The sequence below is a fragment of the Mesocricetus auratus genome, unplaced genomic scaffold, assembly GCF_017639785.1.
Source record: "Mesocricetus auratus isolate SY011 unplaced genomic scaffold, BCM_Maur_2.0 Super-Scaffold_100047, whole genome shotgun sequence".
In the NCBI taxonomy this organism is placed as follows: domain Eukaryota; kingdom Metazoa; phylum Chordata; class Mammalia; order Rodentia; family Cricetidae; genus Mesocricetus; species Mesocricetus auratus.
Window position 1 is genome coordinate 439,825 of NW_024429224.1, and position 16,668 is coordinate 456,492.

Consider the following 16,668-nt stretch of genomic DNA (forward strand, 5'->3'; position numbering starts at 1 on the left):
GGGAGCATTATTCAAATGAAAGTAAATAGCGCCCTTGTGGGATTTCCTGTAGGTGAAATTACCTCTGCTTCTGTGAAACAAGCAAGTGCTTAATGCTGCTTGTAAGGTTGTAATGCTGCTTCCAAGTTTAGCTTCTCTACTCCAGACTTTTGCACAAGCCATATTGAACCACATTCGTGTATTAAGTTTTCTTCCAACCACACTGAATTACTTAATATCTAGCTCACTGCCAAGTGCTCTTCCCCAGTTCTTTCTGGGGTCTGTGCAAGCTGTTTTCTTTGCCAAGCAAATCCCCGGCCCTCAATTAAATTCTTTCAGAGTTAAGATGAAGAGTGATTTCTAAGAAGTCTTGCTTAATGATAAAAACAATTGGAGCATACTGAGGATTTACTAAATGTCATATGTTGTTCTTAGTTCTTTCTAATCGTTAAAGTTTCTGCTTATCAGGAAAGCTGCGTGTAATGGAGATGATTGCCCATTATATGGGAGAAGAAACTGAGGCAGATACTTTCCCAAATTGGCCTCCAAAGTAGTGGGTAACAGGATAGCGTGTAAGCATTACGGCTTGGATGGAAAGGTATTCTGGCACTCAGGAGCCAAAGAATACCACAGGTCACAGTAAGCATAGCAGCTTACACCCTGCTCCAGGCAAAGGCTTCGCCAGTGTAACAGTTGTGCTCCCGGAGGGGAGGGCTTCCCAGCGAAGTTGCTACAGTTCTGCTCTGGTCCCCAAAGCGTAACAGCTCTGCTTCGCCAAGGGAGGTGTCCCCCCTCCCACAAAAGTGTTACAGCTGTGAAAGGTAGGTCTCACCCAAACCTCATTCAAGAGGCTTATTGGGAGGGAAGAAACCAGGAAAGCCAAAACATGCACAGGGTTTAATATAGGGCTTCTTAGGGGCGGAGCTTTCCTGGGAGAGAGATTTCCAGGGTGGGGATTGGTCAGATTTCAACCCCTGAGCTCGGATTGGCTAGATCTCGTGCTCAGGGATTGGTTGGTTTTCTTCTCAGGTTCAGAGTCAGATTTGGCTCTGACTCTAGGGCCAAAACGTGTTTCTTTCAAGGTCAGGGTGCATTTCCTTGGTTCTCACTGCAGGGCCAAAGTGTGTTTCTTTTGGCTGGCAGCAACGGAACTCAAGGTCAGCCCCTTCCACCATCCCAAGTCCGAATGCTGTGGACACCTCGGTACTAGTCTCTCAGGTTGTTGGCTCCGGGAGGGGAACGGCCCTGGGTGGGACACCTCTCCTCACAGGCTCGGCGCCAAGAAGCCTGACCCCAGCCCGGCAGCTTCCGCAGCTTCGGGCTGCAGCTTCATACCCGGAAGCCTCGCGCCCGAAGCTCAGCGCGCCCAGAGGCGGCAAGAGTGGCGGGAAGAGGGTCCCGGCCCCGCCCACTAGCTCCGTGACGGGGCGTGGCGAGCGAGCGCAAGCCCCGCCCACACCAAGCGGCTCGTCTCGGCAACTGGCACAACACAGCAAGATGGCTGCCGCGCCGCGGGGCGCCTGAGGGCAAGTGTCGGAGCGTCTCGGCGTCGCCTCTCCCGCGGGGCTGTCCTCCCTCCCGGTCCTGAGGCGGCCAGTGTGCTTCGGCGTCCGGACCGAGCTGGGAAGGCGGGCAAGCAGAGGCCGGAAGGCCCGGGCGCGGCGTGAGGTGGGCCGGCTCGGGACGGATTCGGGGCGGGGGGCGTGGGCTTGGGGAGGGGATTGGACGGGGGGGGGGGGGGGTGCGGGCGGGCGAGCCGGGGCGGGCAGGGCAGGGCAGGGAAGGGCAGGGGAGGCGCGCTCGGCGAGCTGGGATGCGGCGCTCTGAAGGGGGAGCTCGCCCGGCGATCCTGAGGGGATGTGGTGCCAGAGAAACGGGGGCCAGAGCATCGAGCCACGCTCGACCCTTCCACTCTTGCTTCCCTTAACCTGTGGCTTTCGGCATGCTCCTTAAAAAAAAAAAAAGAGTTCTTTTAGTATGTGCCGCACCTGTGGGGGTCAGGGGACAGCTTTGTGGGGTCACCTTTACATGGGTTCCAGATACGGAACTTAGGTCATCAAGTTATTACAGAAGATGCTTTTACCCACCGAGCCTCCTCACTGGCCCTCCCGGCGTGTTTCTTAACTACTTCCTCCATGTATTAGTGAAGGTTCCTAAGAAGCTACTTGGAGAGGAAAGGGTTTGTCTTAAAAGTCCCAGACCACAGGGCACTGAGGAAAACTGAAGGAACTTCAGTGAAGGAATTGAAACGGAAGCAGGGGACAAACGCTGCTTACTGCCTTGTCCCTCATGGCTTGTTTGCTCATTCTGCTCTCCAGGACCGCTTCCCCAAGGGGGATCCTGGTCCCTCTCCCTTTAATCAAGAAAGTGCCCTACAGACTTGCCAACAGGCCACTTTTTGTTTCTTTTGTTTTTTAAGACAGTTTCTCTGTGTAGCCCTGGCTGCCCTGGAACTCTGTAGACCAGGCTGGCCTTGAACTTAGAGAGATCCACCTGCCTCTGCCTCCCGAGTGCTGGGATTAAAGGTGTGCGCCACCACTGCCTGGCACCTACCGGCCAATCTTATGGATGAATTTTGTCAATGAAAATTCCCTCTTCACAGATATGTCTAGGTTTGTGTCAGATTGACAAAAAAACAGTCGGCACACTTGATCTGTTTCTTCATGTGTAAAAGTAATAGCTATTCTCTTTTGAGTGTTTGCCATGTGTCAATTACAGTTCCAAGCACTACTTCAATATAAAGTAATTTAGAATTTAATGTAACTGTGGAAATTGCATTCACACTTTAAAACTGAGCAAGTAACCTCGGGGTAAATAATATATCTTAATGTCACATAGTAAAGGAAAAAGATTTTGCTTTAGGCCATGCAATTCTAGAATCTTAGGTCTTGGTTGATAACTATCATGTGTAAGTGAGGTGAGTGATTCTATTCCTATATAGCATCTTAAGGATTTAAATGTGGCAATGTCTGCAGCTGAAACAATGACTTAAAGGTTTAGAGCACTGGCTGCTCTTCCAGAGGTCCTGAGTTCAATTCCCAGCACCCATGTGACAGCCCACAACTATCTATAATGGTATCTGATGTCCTCTTCTGGTGTGTAGGCAAACATGCTGACAAAGCATCCATATTCATAAAATATTTATTTAAACAAATCTTTTTTAAAAATTGGCAACGTCTTTGGAGTGTTTCTCTTGGCCCTTTCAGGCAGTAAGCCTTTTTATCGTTTACACAACAGGCAATCCTCTACTGTCTTGTAGTTTATAGTGTGATAGGAGAAACAGTCAACAGGTAGTTCCACAAATCCAGCAGAAGGGATGTTTATAAATCACTTAGTGCAGAGTCTGCAATGCAGAGAGACAGTCTTCTCATGCATTCTGAGTGTAGGAACCTGCCCTTCTTAGTTATGTGTTTTCTTAGAGTCTGACATACTCCTCAATTCATAAAAATTGTTCAATGAAGTTGGATAAATAAACTGATAGGAATGGGAAGTTTGGGGTTTGAGCATCTTAAAAGAAGGAGTGAGATGGGTGGGAACAGATAAGGAAGGTATACATACTAGCCAGGGTGTTACACACAAGGGTGTGTTCTTAGATGACTAGGTTGAAATGCAGATGATTGGGTTGTTTGAGCATGCTGTTTGAGTAGGGGGATGTTGTCAGAGTATTAGCACGAACAAGGATGTTGAAGAGAGACAAGCAGGTGGGGAAGATGGGATAGATACTGAAGTGTTAGGTAGAGTATTAGAATTGTAGAGAAATAGTGGTGTTTGGGAACTGGGACAGAATTCTTGGGGAAAACTTAGCAGCCCAAACGGTAGTGGAAAAACAAAAGGCGGAAGTGGACATCACCGAATGGGGCATTGGCTTTAAAAAGAATTGTGGCTGGCTTAGAAACCTGAAGGATGACAGGTATAAAGTCAGGACTTGAGAAGTTCAAAGGGAATACTTAAATAATGAAGCAAATCAAAGGGAAAGTCCTAAAATGTTAAAGGGCTAAGAAGAACTGTTGGGGCTGTTAGGTTAGGGCAAGAATCTGGTTTTGTGGGTGGCAGGATGAGTTGTATGTTACAACTTAGTCCTGTGAATCTAATTGTTACAACACTCAGAGTGGCTTTCTCTTGCTCTGTTGAACATCTGCTGGACACTTTAAAATGAGTCTCCAGCTCTCAACTTGTTTTCTTCCATGACAACTGTAGCCCCACCTTTCCCTGCCTTCTCTTTTCCTTTCTTTCCATTTGTTCATTCTGGGATCAAACCAGCCCGCTGCAAACAGTAACCTAGAGTCAGCCTTCTCTGTTTCTTCCTTAAGAAACAAGTAGCTACCACCAAACTTAAATAACTCTAAAGACGATACTAGTGGCCAGTATTTACAGAGGGTTTGCCAAGTGCCAAATACTGTGGTAAACGTGTATTGTCATATTGGAAATACTATTTCATATTTTACAGATGAAGAGTTCATTTGCCCAAAGTTCCACACTAGTTGGGTAAGTCAAGATTTCAATCTTCCTATGACCCTCAAACCTGTGCTCTTTGACGATGTCACATGGCTGAATGTGTTTGGGGTTCAGGTCATGTTTTTCATCATGTTCTACAAGGCACCATGATTTGATGTCTTACACAAAACGGACTGTGAGTGACTTCTGCCTCAGTCCAGTATTCTATAGTTAGTTCACTACACACACCCATCACTACTTTAAACTGCTAACTTACATATGTCTGTACTTTTTCTTTCATTTTCTCATATGTAGCTAACCAGATAAGTCAGAAAAGTTTCTCCTGGAGTCACAAACTACTGTTTATACCAGCATCACAAAGCTTTTGCCTTTGTTTTAAAAGTGTGGCTAAAATAACTAAAACCATTAAAAACTCATTGTGTCTAATATCATGCTACCTTTTCATGGAAGAGTCTCTTGGTCATACTACTGATTCTTTATTAAGGTGAACTGCCACTCTCCTTCAAATACGAATAATGCACTCAAGCTTGAGAAATTAAACTTGATGCAAACACTTAGATAAAATTCATTTACTCCTTGGGGCTGTTGAGTTAGAGTGGCCTTATATATTTGAATATTTGGGGCCCAGCTGATAGACTGGGAAGGATCGGGAGCTCTGGCTTTTTTGGAGGAGTAGTGTCACTAGGGGTGGGTGCTTGTGGATGAAGATGTGAGGTCTCAGCTACTGCTCAGCGTTGTGCCTTCCTGCCTTCTGCCATGTTCCCTGGAACTGTAACCCTTGATAAGCTCTTTCTTCTCTAAGTTGCCTTGTTATAGTGTCTTGTTAAAGCAATAGAAAGTAACTAAGACACTCCCAAGTAAAGTTAATGAATGAGAAACTCTAGGTTATAGTTTCCATAAAGGCAAGAAATTAAAAACAAAACATGGAGGTACAGGCTCATTCTCTTGTGTATTTTTTCCTGTGTCATAGCATATCTGATGATTATAAAAACAAAATAATGTGTACCACATACTCTAAATATATTTTTCATTTTTGTTTTTAAAAAAGCATCCTATATCTTTAGGCAATCACTTATTTTGTAGCCTACATCTTAGTCTTCTCTCCAAATCTTCAAAATTGTAAGCCATCTAAAATTCCTTTTATTAAATCCTAGTGATCACCTCACTAAATTATTATGAAGCCCTGTTACCTCTCCTGCCAAATAAAACTTATGCTTGCCCAGTCATTCAGTTAGAAATGTGTTCTGTGGATTCCAGAAACCTTTTTATAAACTGTGACACGAAAGATGAAGTGATGCTTGCAAAGTCACAGTGCACCCGCAGTCCCTCCCTGAACTGCCATAGCTCCTGTAAAGTCTGGATATTGGAACTGTTTCACAGGGTAACCATCCTGGCGAGCCAGGGTTTGGGATCACAGGTTTTGAGAATGGAGTCTTGTGCAGCACTTATGTGCAGAAATGGAACTGAGGTGCAGGAACAGCTTCATTGGTTGCAGATCAACATTTGTCTTGTTTGAACATGGTTTGGTACCTTAGCAAACCCGTGATTAAGTAAAGCTGGACTAAGACTCAGCTATTTGTTTCACAAGTATATTGTTAAATTGGACTTTCAGTTTAGTTTGTACTTGAAGGTTGTATTTAACCATATAGAAACCCAAGGCCAAAGAAATGCAACCTCAGGCCAAATTCAACATATATAAAGATTCATATACATCATTCTGTTACAGTATCACCTTCTGATACCAATTAGTCATTGGACTGAATACTACTTTAACTTAATATACTTTGTCACTAATGTTTTTTCTAAAAATTAACTGTATTTGAGAACTGAGGGTATGCATTAGGTCATCCAAGGTGATATTTAAAGGGGACAAAAAGGAAACTTAGAGGAGTGCTGAACACTGAACTTGAGCCAGTACAGGAGGCTATTGAGTAGCCAGAAAGACAGAAGAAATCCAGTAGAACACGGTGTCACAGACTGGTCTCTGGGAGGAAAGGGTGCTCACAAGTACTTGTTGTCAAATACTCCCATATGTGGCCCTGTGTGAAAAGGACCTGTGAAAAGTTCGGGCTGATAAACTGAGAAAAGAAGTAACAAGTAAGACTCTGACCTGAGCATGTGTCTTGACAGGCCTGCCAGTGTCTCGGCCCTGTGGAGGGGTGATCAGCATTTAAGACAGCACCTGCTCCATAGGCGTAGAGAAGTGTGGACCAAGTCTCCCTAGCCTTTGAGTCATACTCTTAATTGCCGTACAGACTTAACCTTATTAAATACGTTGTAAATTCTTACAGGCTTTGATGGGCACCTGATTTTAGTCTTGCAATGAAGAAAGGTTCTGAACAAAAGCTCTCCAAAGCGAAGATGCCACTGTCATCTCATTTTTCTGGGCCATCATCTCTTACATCCAGTATGCGATCTAGGTCACTTTCACCTTTAATTGGATCTGAGCCTCCACCTTTTCATGCTAGTGGACAGTGGTCTGCACAGGCTGAGCTTACAGATGAAAACACCATGCTTTTGGAGTCCCAACATCATAAAGGTACTACTAAAAATGTGTCTGGTCTCACCTGTAAGTAGAGATGGAAAGTGCTGAGCTTAGATGTGGGGCCCAGATGTAACACCCTCCTGAATTAACTTGAATAACAAATTGCTGTTTGAATTGCGAGAATGAGGCTAGGACTGGAGCTTTGGGTGAGGGTAAAAGTGTCTGTGAAGGCGTTAGGGGTGGCGAGTTTCTAGAAGAGGAGGTTGGATTTCTAGGAGAGTTCTTTCAAGTCTTACTAGAAAGTTTCCACCCTCCTTAGTTGGGGTTGAACATACCTCCTCACCTGACAGTGCAGTGTGAATGTGCTGGCCTGGCTTGGCTCTTCAGTCTGCTTTTTCACACTGCTTCTCTGTGAGAGCACCGACTTCCACTCAGGGAACATGCACATGTCCCACTAGCATTTTAAGTGTGTGTTTTTTTTTGTTTTTTGTTTTTTGTTTTTTGGTTTTTTTTTTGGTTTTATGAGACAGGGTTTCTCTGTATTGTTTTGGAGGCTGTCAGTCCAGCCCGGCCTCGAACTCACAGAGATCTGCCTGCCTCTGCCTCCCGAGTGCTGGGATTAAAGGTGTGCGCCACCGCCGCCCGGCCAAGTTTTTTTTTTTTTCTTAAAAAAATTCACTGCTGTTCTAATTTCTGTCTTCAGAAATTCTTTATTCTTTACTAGGTTGTGAAATCCCATCAACTTCTGCTGACCTGCGTACTTGATGGTTTTATGTTAAAAATCTTTCAGCATTGAGTTTATACTCTACTATGCATGCAGCTTTACTTCCTGTTGGTACCTAGTTATTTCTGAACTATCTGTTATTCCAGAATATTGGTTTTGTCAAGAGACTATTTTCTTTTTTATAAAACACAGTATGGCTTTTTGGGCCGGGAGGGGTGGGTTTGGGGTGCTGCTGAGGACTGCAGCCGTGTGGGCCACGTGCACATCCTGCTGCTAGGCGAGGCCCAGGTGGGGAAGACTTCTCTGATCCTGTCTGGTTGGCAAGGAGTTTCCCAAGGAGAGCCCTGCCCACGTGAAGGATAACCATCCCTGCCGATGTCACCCTGGGGAAGGTACCCACCCACATCATGGATTACGCAGAAGCTGAGCAGACAGAGGAAGAACTTCAGGAGAGACACAAGATCCAAACCAAGTAGATAACCCTGATGGGCGATAGCACTGCACAGGGCCCAGGTTGCCCATCGTCCTGTATGCAGTAAGTTAGACCTGCGACCAGGATATACATGAACCAGTTTCCCGAGATAGATACCTGCATAGAGGGTTCAGCCAAGCACTTAGGAATATCTCAGAACTGTTCTACTATGCTCAAAAGGCTGTTCTGCATCCCACAGCCCCCTTTATGACCCTGAGGCCAAGCAGCTAAGACCTGCATGGGCCCAGGCTCTGACACGTATCTTCAGGCTCTCAGATCAGGACCTAGACCATGCACTCAGTGATGAGCTCAGTGCCTTCCAGAAGTCCTGCTTTGGCCATCCCCTGACCCCACAGGCCCTAGATGTTGTGAAGAAGGTGGTTTGCAAGAATGTGGCAGGTGGCATACAGGACAACAGGCTGACCCTGGCAGGCTCCCTCTTCCTGAACACACTCTTCTTCCAACGTGGCCGTCATGAGACCACATGGACCATCCCACGGTGCTTTGGTTACTGACTCACTGGAGCTGACACCTGACTACCTCTGTCCACCACTCTATATATCCCCTGGCTGTAGCTCAGAGCCAACCACCATGGCTACCAGTTTGTGCAGCAGGTATTTGAGAAGCATGACCAGGACCATGACAGTGCCCTCTTATCCACAGAGCTCCAGAATCTCTTCACTCTATTCTCAGTGGCTCCCTGGGGCTCTGAATTCTCACACACAGACCCCACTCAGATGGCCAGCTGCCCTTACATGAGTATCTCTGCCAATAGACCCTTGTGACCTACCTAGATGTCCATCAATGCCTTGCATACCTTGGCTGCCTACACTGCTCCACCTTCTGTGAGCAGGACTCCTAAGTACAGGCCATCACAGTTACCTGTGAGCAAAGGCTAGATGTGGAGAAAGGGCAAACATCATGCAGTGTTGTTATGTGTAAGGTGTTGAGAGCCCAAGGAGTGGGCAAGTTGGCCTTCTTACAAGCCTTCCTTGGCCACAGCCTGAAGGAAGCCAGGGAACTCCTAAGGAATGCCCTATGTACACCATCAACAGTGCAGGTCAGTGGACAAGAAGAGTACTGACTCTGTGTGAAGTGAGTGCCGATAGCCTGCTGGACACCTCTCTGGACACTACCTGTGATGTCACCTGCTTACTGTTCGATAGCAGTGACCACAAGACCTTTGTACGCTGCTAACATATACAAGCACCATTACATGGATGGGCATACCCCTTGCCTCTTGGTGTCCTCCAAAGCTGATCGCCCTGAAGGTGTTGCTCACCAGGCCAGTCATTAGCTGAATTCTGTCATAGGCACCAGCTGCCTGCCCCCTCCTCATTCTCCTTGGGACCAGCACAGCCTAGCACAGCTGCTTTTACCAAGCTTGCTACCATGACCACCGATCCACACCTGGTGCACACAGAGCTGCACCCCTCCCCTCTTGGCTCTGAGGAATGCTGTGGCTGTTGGGACTGTGGTGGCTGCTGTCCTTAGCTTCTCACTATACAGGGTCCTAGTGAAGAGCCGATGGTAAAGGACCCATGGGCCTCTACTAACCAAGGCACAGCACACTAGTGCCTTGTGGTGGCCCATATGGCAGAGGAATATGGGCTTTCAGCTTGGTGGTATAATAGCTGTGTAGCTACAGGGTCCCTGGGATTGATGTGGGGTACCTGCTCAGGGACTGTGTTTCTAAACCTTGGCTTCAAAAACCTACTGTTCCATAACAGGCTGTGCTTTGCCCTGTCCTGCTGAGCCTGAGGGTACAGGTGGCAGGTGTGAGGCCTTAGCCTTGGAGGGAGTATTGTGTGTTAGGGGCTAGGTTGTGGATAAGGAAGCCAGTGACTGAGACCGGGAGTTCTTAGGGTGCTTCTTGGTTCTGTATGGCCAGTAGGCATGCGTGTGGTGTGGGGGGGGGGAGAGGTGGTGGTCAAATCAGGGAGAGACCTGATAGTCACAGAGTTCTCACCTTTCTGTACAGGGTAGAGCAGTGCCCACTGTACCAGCTGCAGAGCAGGTGGAATTGGGTTTCCTGATGAAACTGTCCTTGTCTTTTCCATCTCTTGGATATTGTCTCTCAAGATATCTTTTTTTTTCTTTAAAAAATTTTGCTTATTTTATGTTTGTTTTGCCTGCATGTATATAAGTGTACCATGTCTGTGTCCTGTGCCCACGGAGGCCAGATGAGTGTGTCAGATCCCTTGGATCTGGAGTTAACTGATGATTATAATGTGGATGTTGGTAATAAATCCAGGTCCTCTGCAGGAACAGCAAGTACGCTTAACCACTGTTATGCCCAGTCCACGGGACCCCAAAAAAGACCTCCACCAAGGAGGCAACTCACTGAATGCAAAGACAAAGATTTCTTTATTATCAAGCCGTGGCGTGGATTCCACCCGCTCAGGAGCAAGTAGAATGCAGCTTACATCTAAGGGGGGGTTTTAAAGGGAAAGACCATAAGTCTGAAAGCCTCGAGATTACAAAGCTTCCATGGTTACATAGGATAAAGCAATAACTGTATGTCTAAGCAGGATACAATTGAACAGGATATTGTAGGGGACATTAGGTTAATTATCCCCTGGGCCAGGGATTTTTACAACCACAAAATTGGTGGCTGTCAGGTTTCTTTAGGACAAAGGAGTATTGACACAGCTGGTGATGTGTTATCTGGTCTTAGGCATCTAGTCACATCCTCAGTCCTTATCTTTTTTGCTGTCTTAGGGAGCTCAGAAGAGCTTTTATTAATTTTTCCTGTTTCACTACCAAGCCATCTCTCTAGCCCCATAAAGATAGCTTTTCTTCAATCAGAAAAAATAACAACAACAAAAAAAAATACAATATGGCTTTAACAGTCTTTGACAACACCTTCCATAAAAGAAGATCTGTTGCTTACCTATCTGATACCTTGTGTCCATAAAAATGTTACTTCCTATTAAATACAGCAACAAATGAAAAATTGCTGCGTATGGTTGAAGGTGCAAGTAAAAACACTTGCCACATACGCCTGAGGATGTGCGTGTGCTTCATATCCAGGACTATGGTGGAAGGGAAGACCTGACTCCCAAAAGTTATGTTCTGATCTCCCCAAATGTGCTGTGGTAAAAGTGCACCCAGCCCCCAACACACACACACATAGAGAGCACATGTTATAAATGTATCTGCTTGAGTTGACGTTTTGAATTTGTGCTATATTAGTTGTAAGATATTGAGCAAATAAATAATTTAAAATAATTTATTTTTTTTATGTGGGTGCCTTGTCTGCGTGTGAATCTATGCACTGCTTATGTGCCTGATGCCCTTGGAGGCCAGAAGCGGGTGCTGGATCCCTTAGCACTGGAGTTACAGATGGTTGTGAGCTGCTGGGTGGGTGCTGGGATCAAACCTATGTCCTCTAAGGAGCAGCCAGTGCTCTTAACCACTGAGCCATTTCTCTTGATTTAAAAGTTTTTTATAAATGTGAACATTAATAATTTTTCTTCAGAGATTGATGCAAATTACATTTTAAATGAAAAGCATTTATGACAAAGCCCAAATGGTAACTTAATCATGATAATGAAGTGATATAAAGTGACATATTAAGTTACTGTGATTGCAACTAGCCAGATACTATCTGTCTTTAATCTGCATAGATTAAAATTTCTTTAAGTATAGTGTAAAAATTATTTGTATTTTGTGATATTTATACTTTCCTACTGATAATGATCTGTTTCTGGATTGTAGGAGCTGATTCATATGTTGGAGTCCGGTATATTACAGAGGCCCTCATCAAAAAACTCACAAAACAAGACAATTTGACCTTGGTAAAATCTCTGAACCTTTCACTTTCTAAAGATGGTGGCAAGAAATTCAGGGTAGGTTTCCAGCAATTTCTAAACATAAACATTGATTTCATTTTTATATATCTTAAGCCTGCCAGAATTTTTTTAGGAATATCTTTTACTTTTTTTCCTTTAAAGATTTTTAAAAATTTAAATTCAGTTTGTGAGTGTTTGCACACATGAGTTCAGGAGGTCAGAGACCTTGGATCCTTTGAAGCTGGAACTGTGGGTATTTGTGAACTACCTGATGTGGGTCCTAGGAATTGAACTTATGTCCTCTGCAACAACAGTACAGGCTCTTAACTGCTGTGCAAAGCTGTCCAACTTCTTCCTGGCAGCCAGAAAAGTGAAAGGAGGCAGGACGAGCCAGAGTTCTATGCCCTTCTTGTTTTGAGTGGGAGTGTCATCTTCTTACTTAACTGGCCACAGAGCTTTCGTTGTGTTCCCAGTGGAGGGTCCCTCTGAGAAGTGGGATATCTCCACGTCTGTGGTTCCCTGTACCAGTATTCTATGCATAATTGACTCTAGAGAAACAGCTGACAAGCTACATTTCCAGGCCTGATTTTGCCCCTTTACTGTTTCGGGACACAGCCACACTAATTGTTTACATGCTGTCTGCAGCTAGTTACACATTTTATAGTAAGAGTTTAGGTGTGACCCACAGAATCAAAAGCTTGTACTAGCTGGCTTTCTATAGAGAGTGTTGGCTCTCTTTGCTTCGGAGCATCTACTACTTTATTCTCTGATGTGTAACAGAGCACATTGTATTACCTTAATTTCCTTTTTTGGTTTTTGGTTTTGCTTTTTTTCCCTTTGAGACAGGATCTCACTATGTAGCTCTGACTGTTCTGGAACTCACTCTGTAAGTCAAGCTGGCCTCGAACTCAGTGATCACCTACCTCTGCCTCCTGAGTGCTGGAATTAAAGGTGTGCATCACTATGCCTGGTTATGTAATAGCTTAATTTTTAATTGAAAAAAAAATAAAATTGGACTCTGGTATGTTACATACAAAAACTAAACCCAGAGGGAAACAACTCAGGGAAAGAAAAATATACAAGGAAATGTTTCAAAAGAAAATGAGACAATTGTTTTACTCTTGAGTAGGGATGGTCCTAAGTAAACACTAAAACATGTGCCACAAAGGAAGTTGCTATAGATTTAGCTTCTATAAAGGTTTTAAAAGACAGCTTTTTAAATGTTAAAGGAAAACAAATCTGGCAGTCTATGTTTGCAAAACATATAGCACCATTTGTGAAATATAGAGGGCCTACAATTCAGTGACAGAGACAGTAGGAATTTGCAAAGGATGTAAACAGGCAGCTTAAAATGTGATATAAATGACCAGTGTTAATTTGAAACCCTGACCCATTTGTTGTTGTCATTATTGGTAGTATTGTCTGTTTTGTACAGCCAATGGTCAAGCTTTGACAGCTTTCACTATCCCAAAGGTCTGAGAAGGGGTATTCTCCTATGTGTGTGTGAGCATGGAGAGCAAGTGGTATTCAGATGTGCTTGTTCTCTAGTCAGTAACCTAGTTTGTACTCACTGAGTTTACACTCAATACCCAACAGTTCTACTACTCTATTATACCTATTCTAGGAGCATGATCTGATTATGTATACCAAAATGCCAGTATAGTATGTTTATTAAACATTATTTAAGTGGAAAATTCAGAAATGCCTAAATATCTAAGTGGAGATTGGCTAAATAAATTATTGTGCAATATATCATGAAATAATGTTTCAGTTTTAAAAAGGGATTTAGAATCCTATATGTTAACATGTCTTAGTCAGTGTTCTGTTGCTGTGAAAAGACACCACGACCAAGGCATCTCTTATAAAAGAAAGCATTTAACTAAGGGCTGGCTTACAGTTTTAGAGGTCAGGCTGTTATCATCATGGCGGGGAACATGGCACCAGGCAGGCAGGAGGTGTGGTGCTGGATATGTAGCTGGGAGCTTTATGTCCTGGTAGAGGGAGAGCGAGATTCTGGGCAAAGTGGTGACACCTCCAACAAGACCACACCTCCTAGTCCTTCCCTGACGGTTCATCAGTTGGGGTCTAACCCTGAATGTATGAGTGTGTGGGGCCAGACTCACTGGAACCACCACATCATGACATACTTTTTTCATGTCATTTTTAGTGAAAACCAGATTCTAAAGTTTTATTTAATGTAGCCTCAAGCTACTTTATAAACTGTGTTTTCTGTGTGTATGGACAGAAAGGAGTAGAAGATCCTGAGCACATACACGTTAGCCTCTTAAGGGTGGCTCACAGAGTGGAGCCATTCTCCTCATGTTAGTAAGCTCAGTAAGAATGTTTCGTGTTTCATTTGAAGATTTAAATAGAATACACTCAGGGTTCAGTTGCATAGGTATGGAGGAAAGGGAAACCTGCAGTAGTTTTAGAGTTGTAGCAATGAAATATCAAATCAGTATGTAGTTGCTTTGTGGCTGTTATATGCACCAGACATGTCCGGCTAAAAGACATGTGAGTCTAAGGAGGCGGATACAGAGGTAAGTAAACTCAGCTTGTAGTCTCTGGGAATTTAGATTTGATGTGAAAAGTGTCTAGGATTAAGTGTGAGAATAGGGAGAATCAGAGAGTATGGGTTGGGGAGGCCAAGCCAGTGTGAAAGCCTAAAGGTTCTCTGTGCTAGAAAAGACCCAAGAGCATGAGGAATAGACACGGATGGTAAAAGTGACACAGAATATCCACAAAGAGGAAAACAGAAATCATGGGTTTCTCAAACCCACAGGCCAATTCTTACAAAGCCTCTGTAGAGTTTGTTTGTTTGTTTTTGTGTGTGTGTGTGTGTGTGTGTGTGTTACCTGCATGTGTGTTTGTGCAGCTTTGTGTATGCCTCATGCTTACAGAGGCTAGAAGAGGGTACTGAAATCCCCTGGAACTAGAGTTATAGATCATTGCAGTTACCATGTGGGTGCTGGAAATCAAACATGACTCCTTTCTAGGGCAGCAAGTGTTTTTACCTGCAAAGCCATCTCTCCAGACCTTTCTTTGTGGTTTTTGTTGTCTTTAAATTGGCGTAGTGTTCCTGGGCGTACACTCAACTGACTCAACTGATTTCATGTTACTAAGTCTCTACTGGATATACTTTCTCTGTGAGGCCTTCTCCTACCCCCGGTTGTAGACAGACGCCCTGTCCTATACATGCAACAGATAACTGTCAGTGTACACAACAGGAAAGTCTGCCCTTTAGGAGCCTTGCATATTATCACAAGATAGTTTCCTTATTGTCTTCTTTGGCATTTTCTGTCTAAAAATCTTGTTTGATGTTTGTATATGCCAATAAAGTCAAGAAATCCTATTTTCCTTATTTGCCACTATATTCTTGTACATAGAACAGCTCCTGGCACATGATCCATGTTTGATAAGTATTTGCTGAATGGAGGGGCAGTGATGTTCTAAAAAGATTTATTGCCTTACCAGTACAATGTAGAAAATGGGCAAGGCAGGAAAAGTAATGTAGACAATTCTTGTGAGTGTACTCATGACAAATGAGGGAGATAAGAGGAAGGCTTAATAGAACACCATTGTAGTGCAATGCATCTTGCTGATCTAGAAGTGTGAAAACAGTGAATATGAACTGTGCAGTGGGGAAAATGGCCTAGGTCATTGCCACAGCCTTGATACAAGGTATCACAATTCATTCATATTAGCCATGCAATGCCTTTAAACTAAGAAGTGGGGAGGGAAGGTCATTGAATAGTGTAGTACTTAGGTTGTGAAAAGTGAAGCTGTTTTTGAGAAAAATTAAAGGAGTAGAAAAGTTGAAGTCAAGAGAGCAATGGTGGGAGAATTCTAGTTGAGTAGTATGAGTGTCATACTGTATAGGCATTGCTGAGGGTTAGGGAGAATACTGGCGGAGCCTCGCTACTCATGGTCAAGGAAAGGGGCAGCAGGGATTGCCCAGGAAAACTGTTAGGATTCGATGATGAAAACAGTCCCTAATGCATCTACCTCAGTGTGTTGTATGCCAATGAGTTTTTATATAAAGTACCATTTATTTCCAATTAGTACATTGAAAATTTGGACAAGTGTGTTAAACTTGAAGTACTGAATCTCAGCTATAATCTAATAGCAAAGATTGAGAAAGTGGACAAGCTGCTAAGACTACGTGAGCTCAACTTATCATATAACAAAATCAGGTGAGTGACTGCTCCTTCGGGTAGCATTGCAGGGCCTTCCTATCGGTGGTAGGCTGAGTGTACCCAGGCTATTGAGAGTCCATTGATGGGCTTATCATCTGTCTTTATGTTTCAGTATCACTTAAGGGTAGGATAATACTTTACATAGCATCACTAAAGCAGATATGTTTTTTGTGCCACCTTTTATTTTAATTCTGTTTTTAACAGTAACTTTGTCTAGATGTTGTCTACCATTCCTTGCCTTATTATATAATAATGTTTATGTGAAGAGGATGCCATTTTGATCCTGAAGATATTCCAAATAACTTGATTCTGTGTATTTATCCTCATGTTTCTTTGCCCATTGTTACAAGAAATAACACTGTACATCTCATTTCTTATTCAGATACACATAGAGATACACACTTAAGGGAGAAATAGATATAGTAAAACCTAGTGATGAGTAAAGCTACATATAGAAAACTGTAATGGAGAAGATGAAGCAGGAAACAAATCTTGAAAATCTTTATACACATTTTCCCCAACTTAGACTTTTTAAATCAGCTATTCCAAAACAAAACAAACAA

At 43.8% G+C, this 16,668-nt stretch overlaps 1 protein-coding gene and 1 pseudogene across 8 annotated transcripts in view; both read left to right on the plus strand.

The window, feature by feature from the left end:
* The first annotated feature begins 1,431 nt into the window (after positions 1 to 1,431).
* Cntrl (centriolin) overlaps positions 1,432 to 16,668 on the plus strand; it is a 78,590-nt gene continuing 63,353 nt past the window's right edge. For 4 of the 8 annotated variants that reach the window (XM_013122031.3, XM_040735658.1, XM_021234099.2 and 1 more), the window contains exons 1-4: positions 1,440 to 1,647; positions 6,726 to 6,973; positions 11,836 to 11,966; positions 15,972 to 16,102. In XM_013122031.3, the coding sequence (XP_012977485.1) occupies positions 6,757 to 6,973; positions 11,836 to 11,966; positions 15,972 to 16,102 (479 nt within the window). In that variant the 5' untranslated portion in view covers positions 1,440 to 1,647; positions 6,726 to 6,756. Of the gene's footprint in view, positions 1,648 to 4,426; positions 4,465 to 6,725; positions 6,974 to 11,835; positions 11,967 to 15,971; positions 16,103 to 16,668 lie in introns of those variants that run through there. The other 4 variants (XM_040735663.1, XM_040735664.1, XM_040735657.1 and 1 more) reach the window with 3 other exon arrangements.
* On the plus strand, positions 7,894 to 9,959 carry LOC121136056 (annotated as a pseudogene).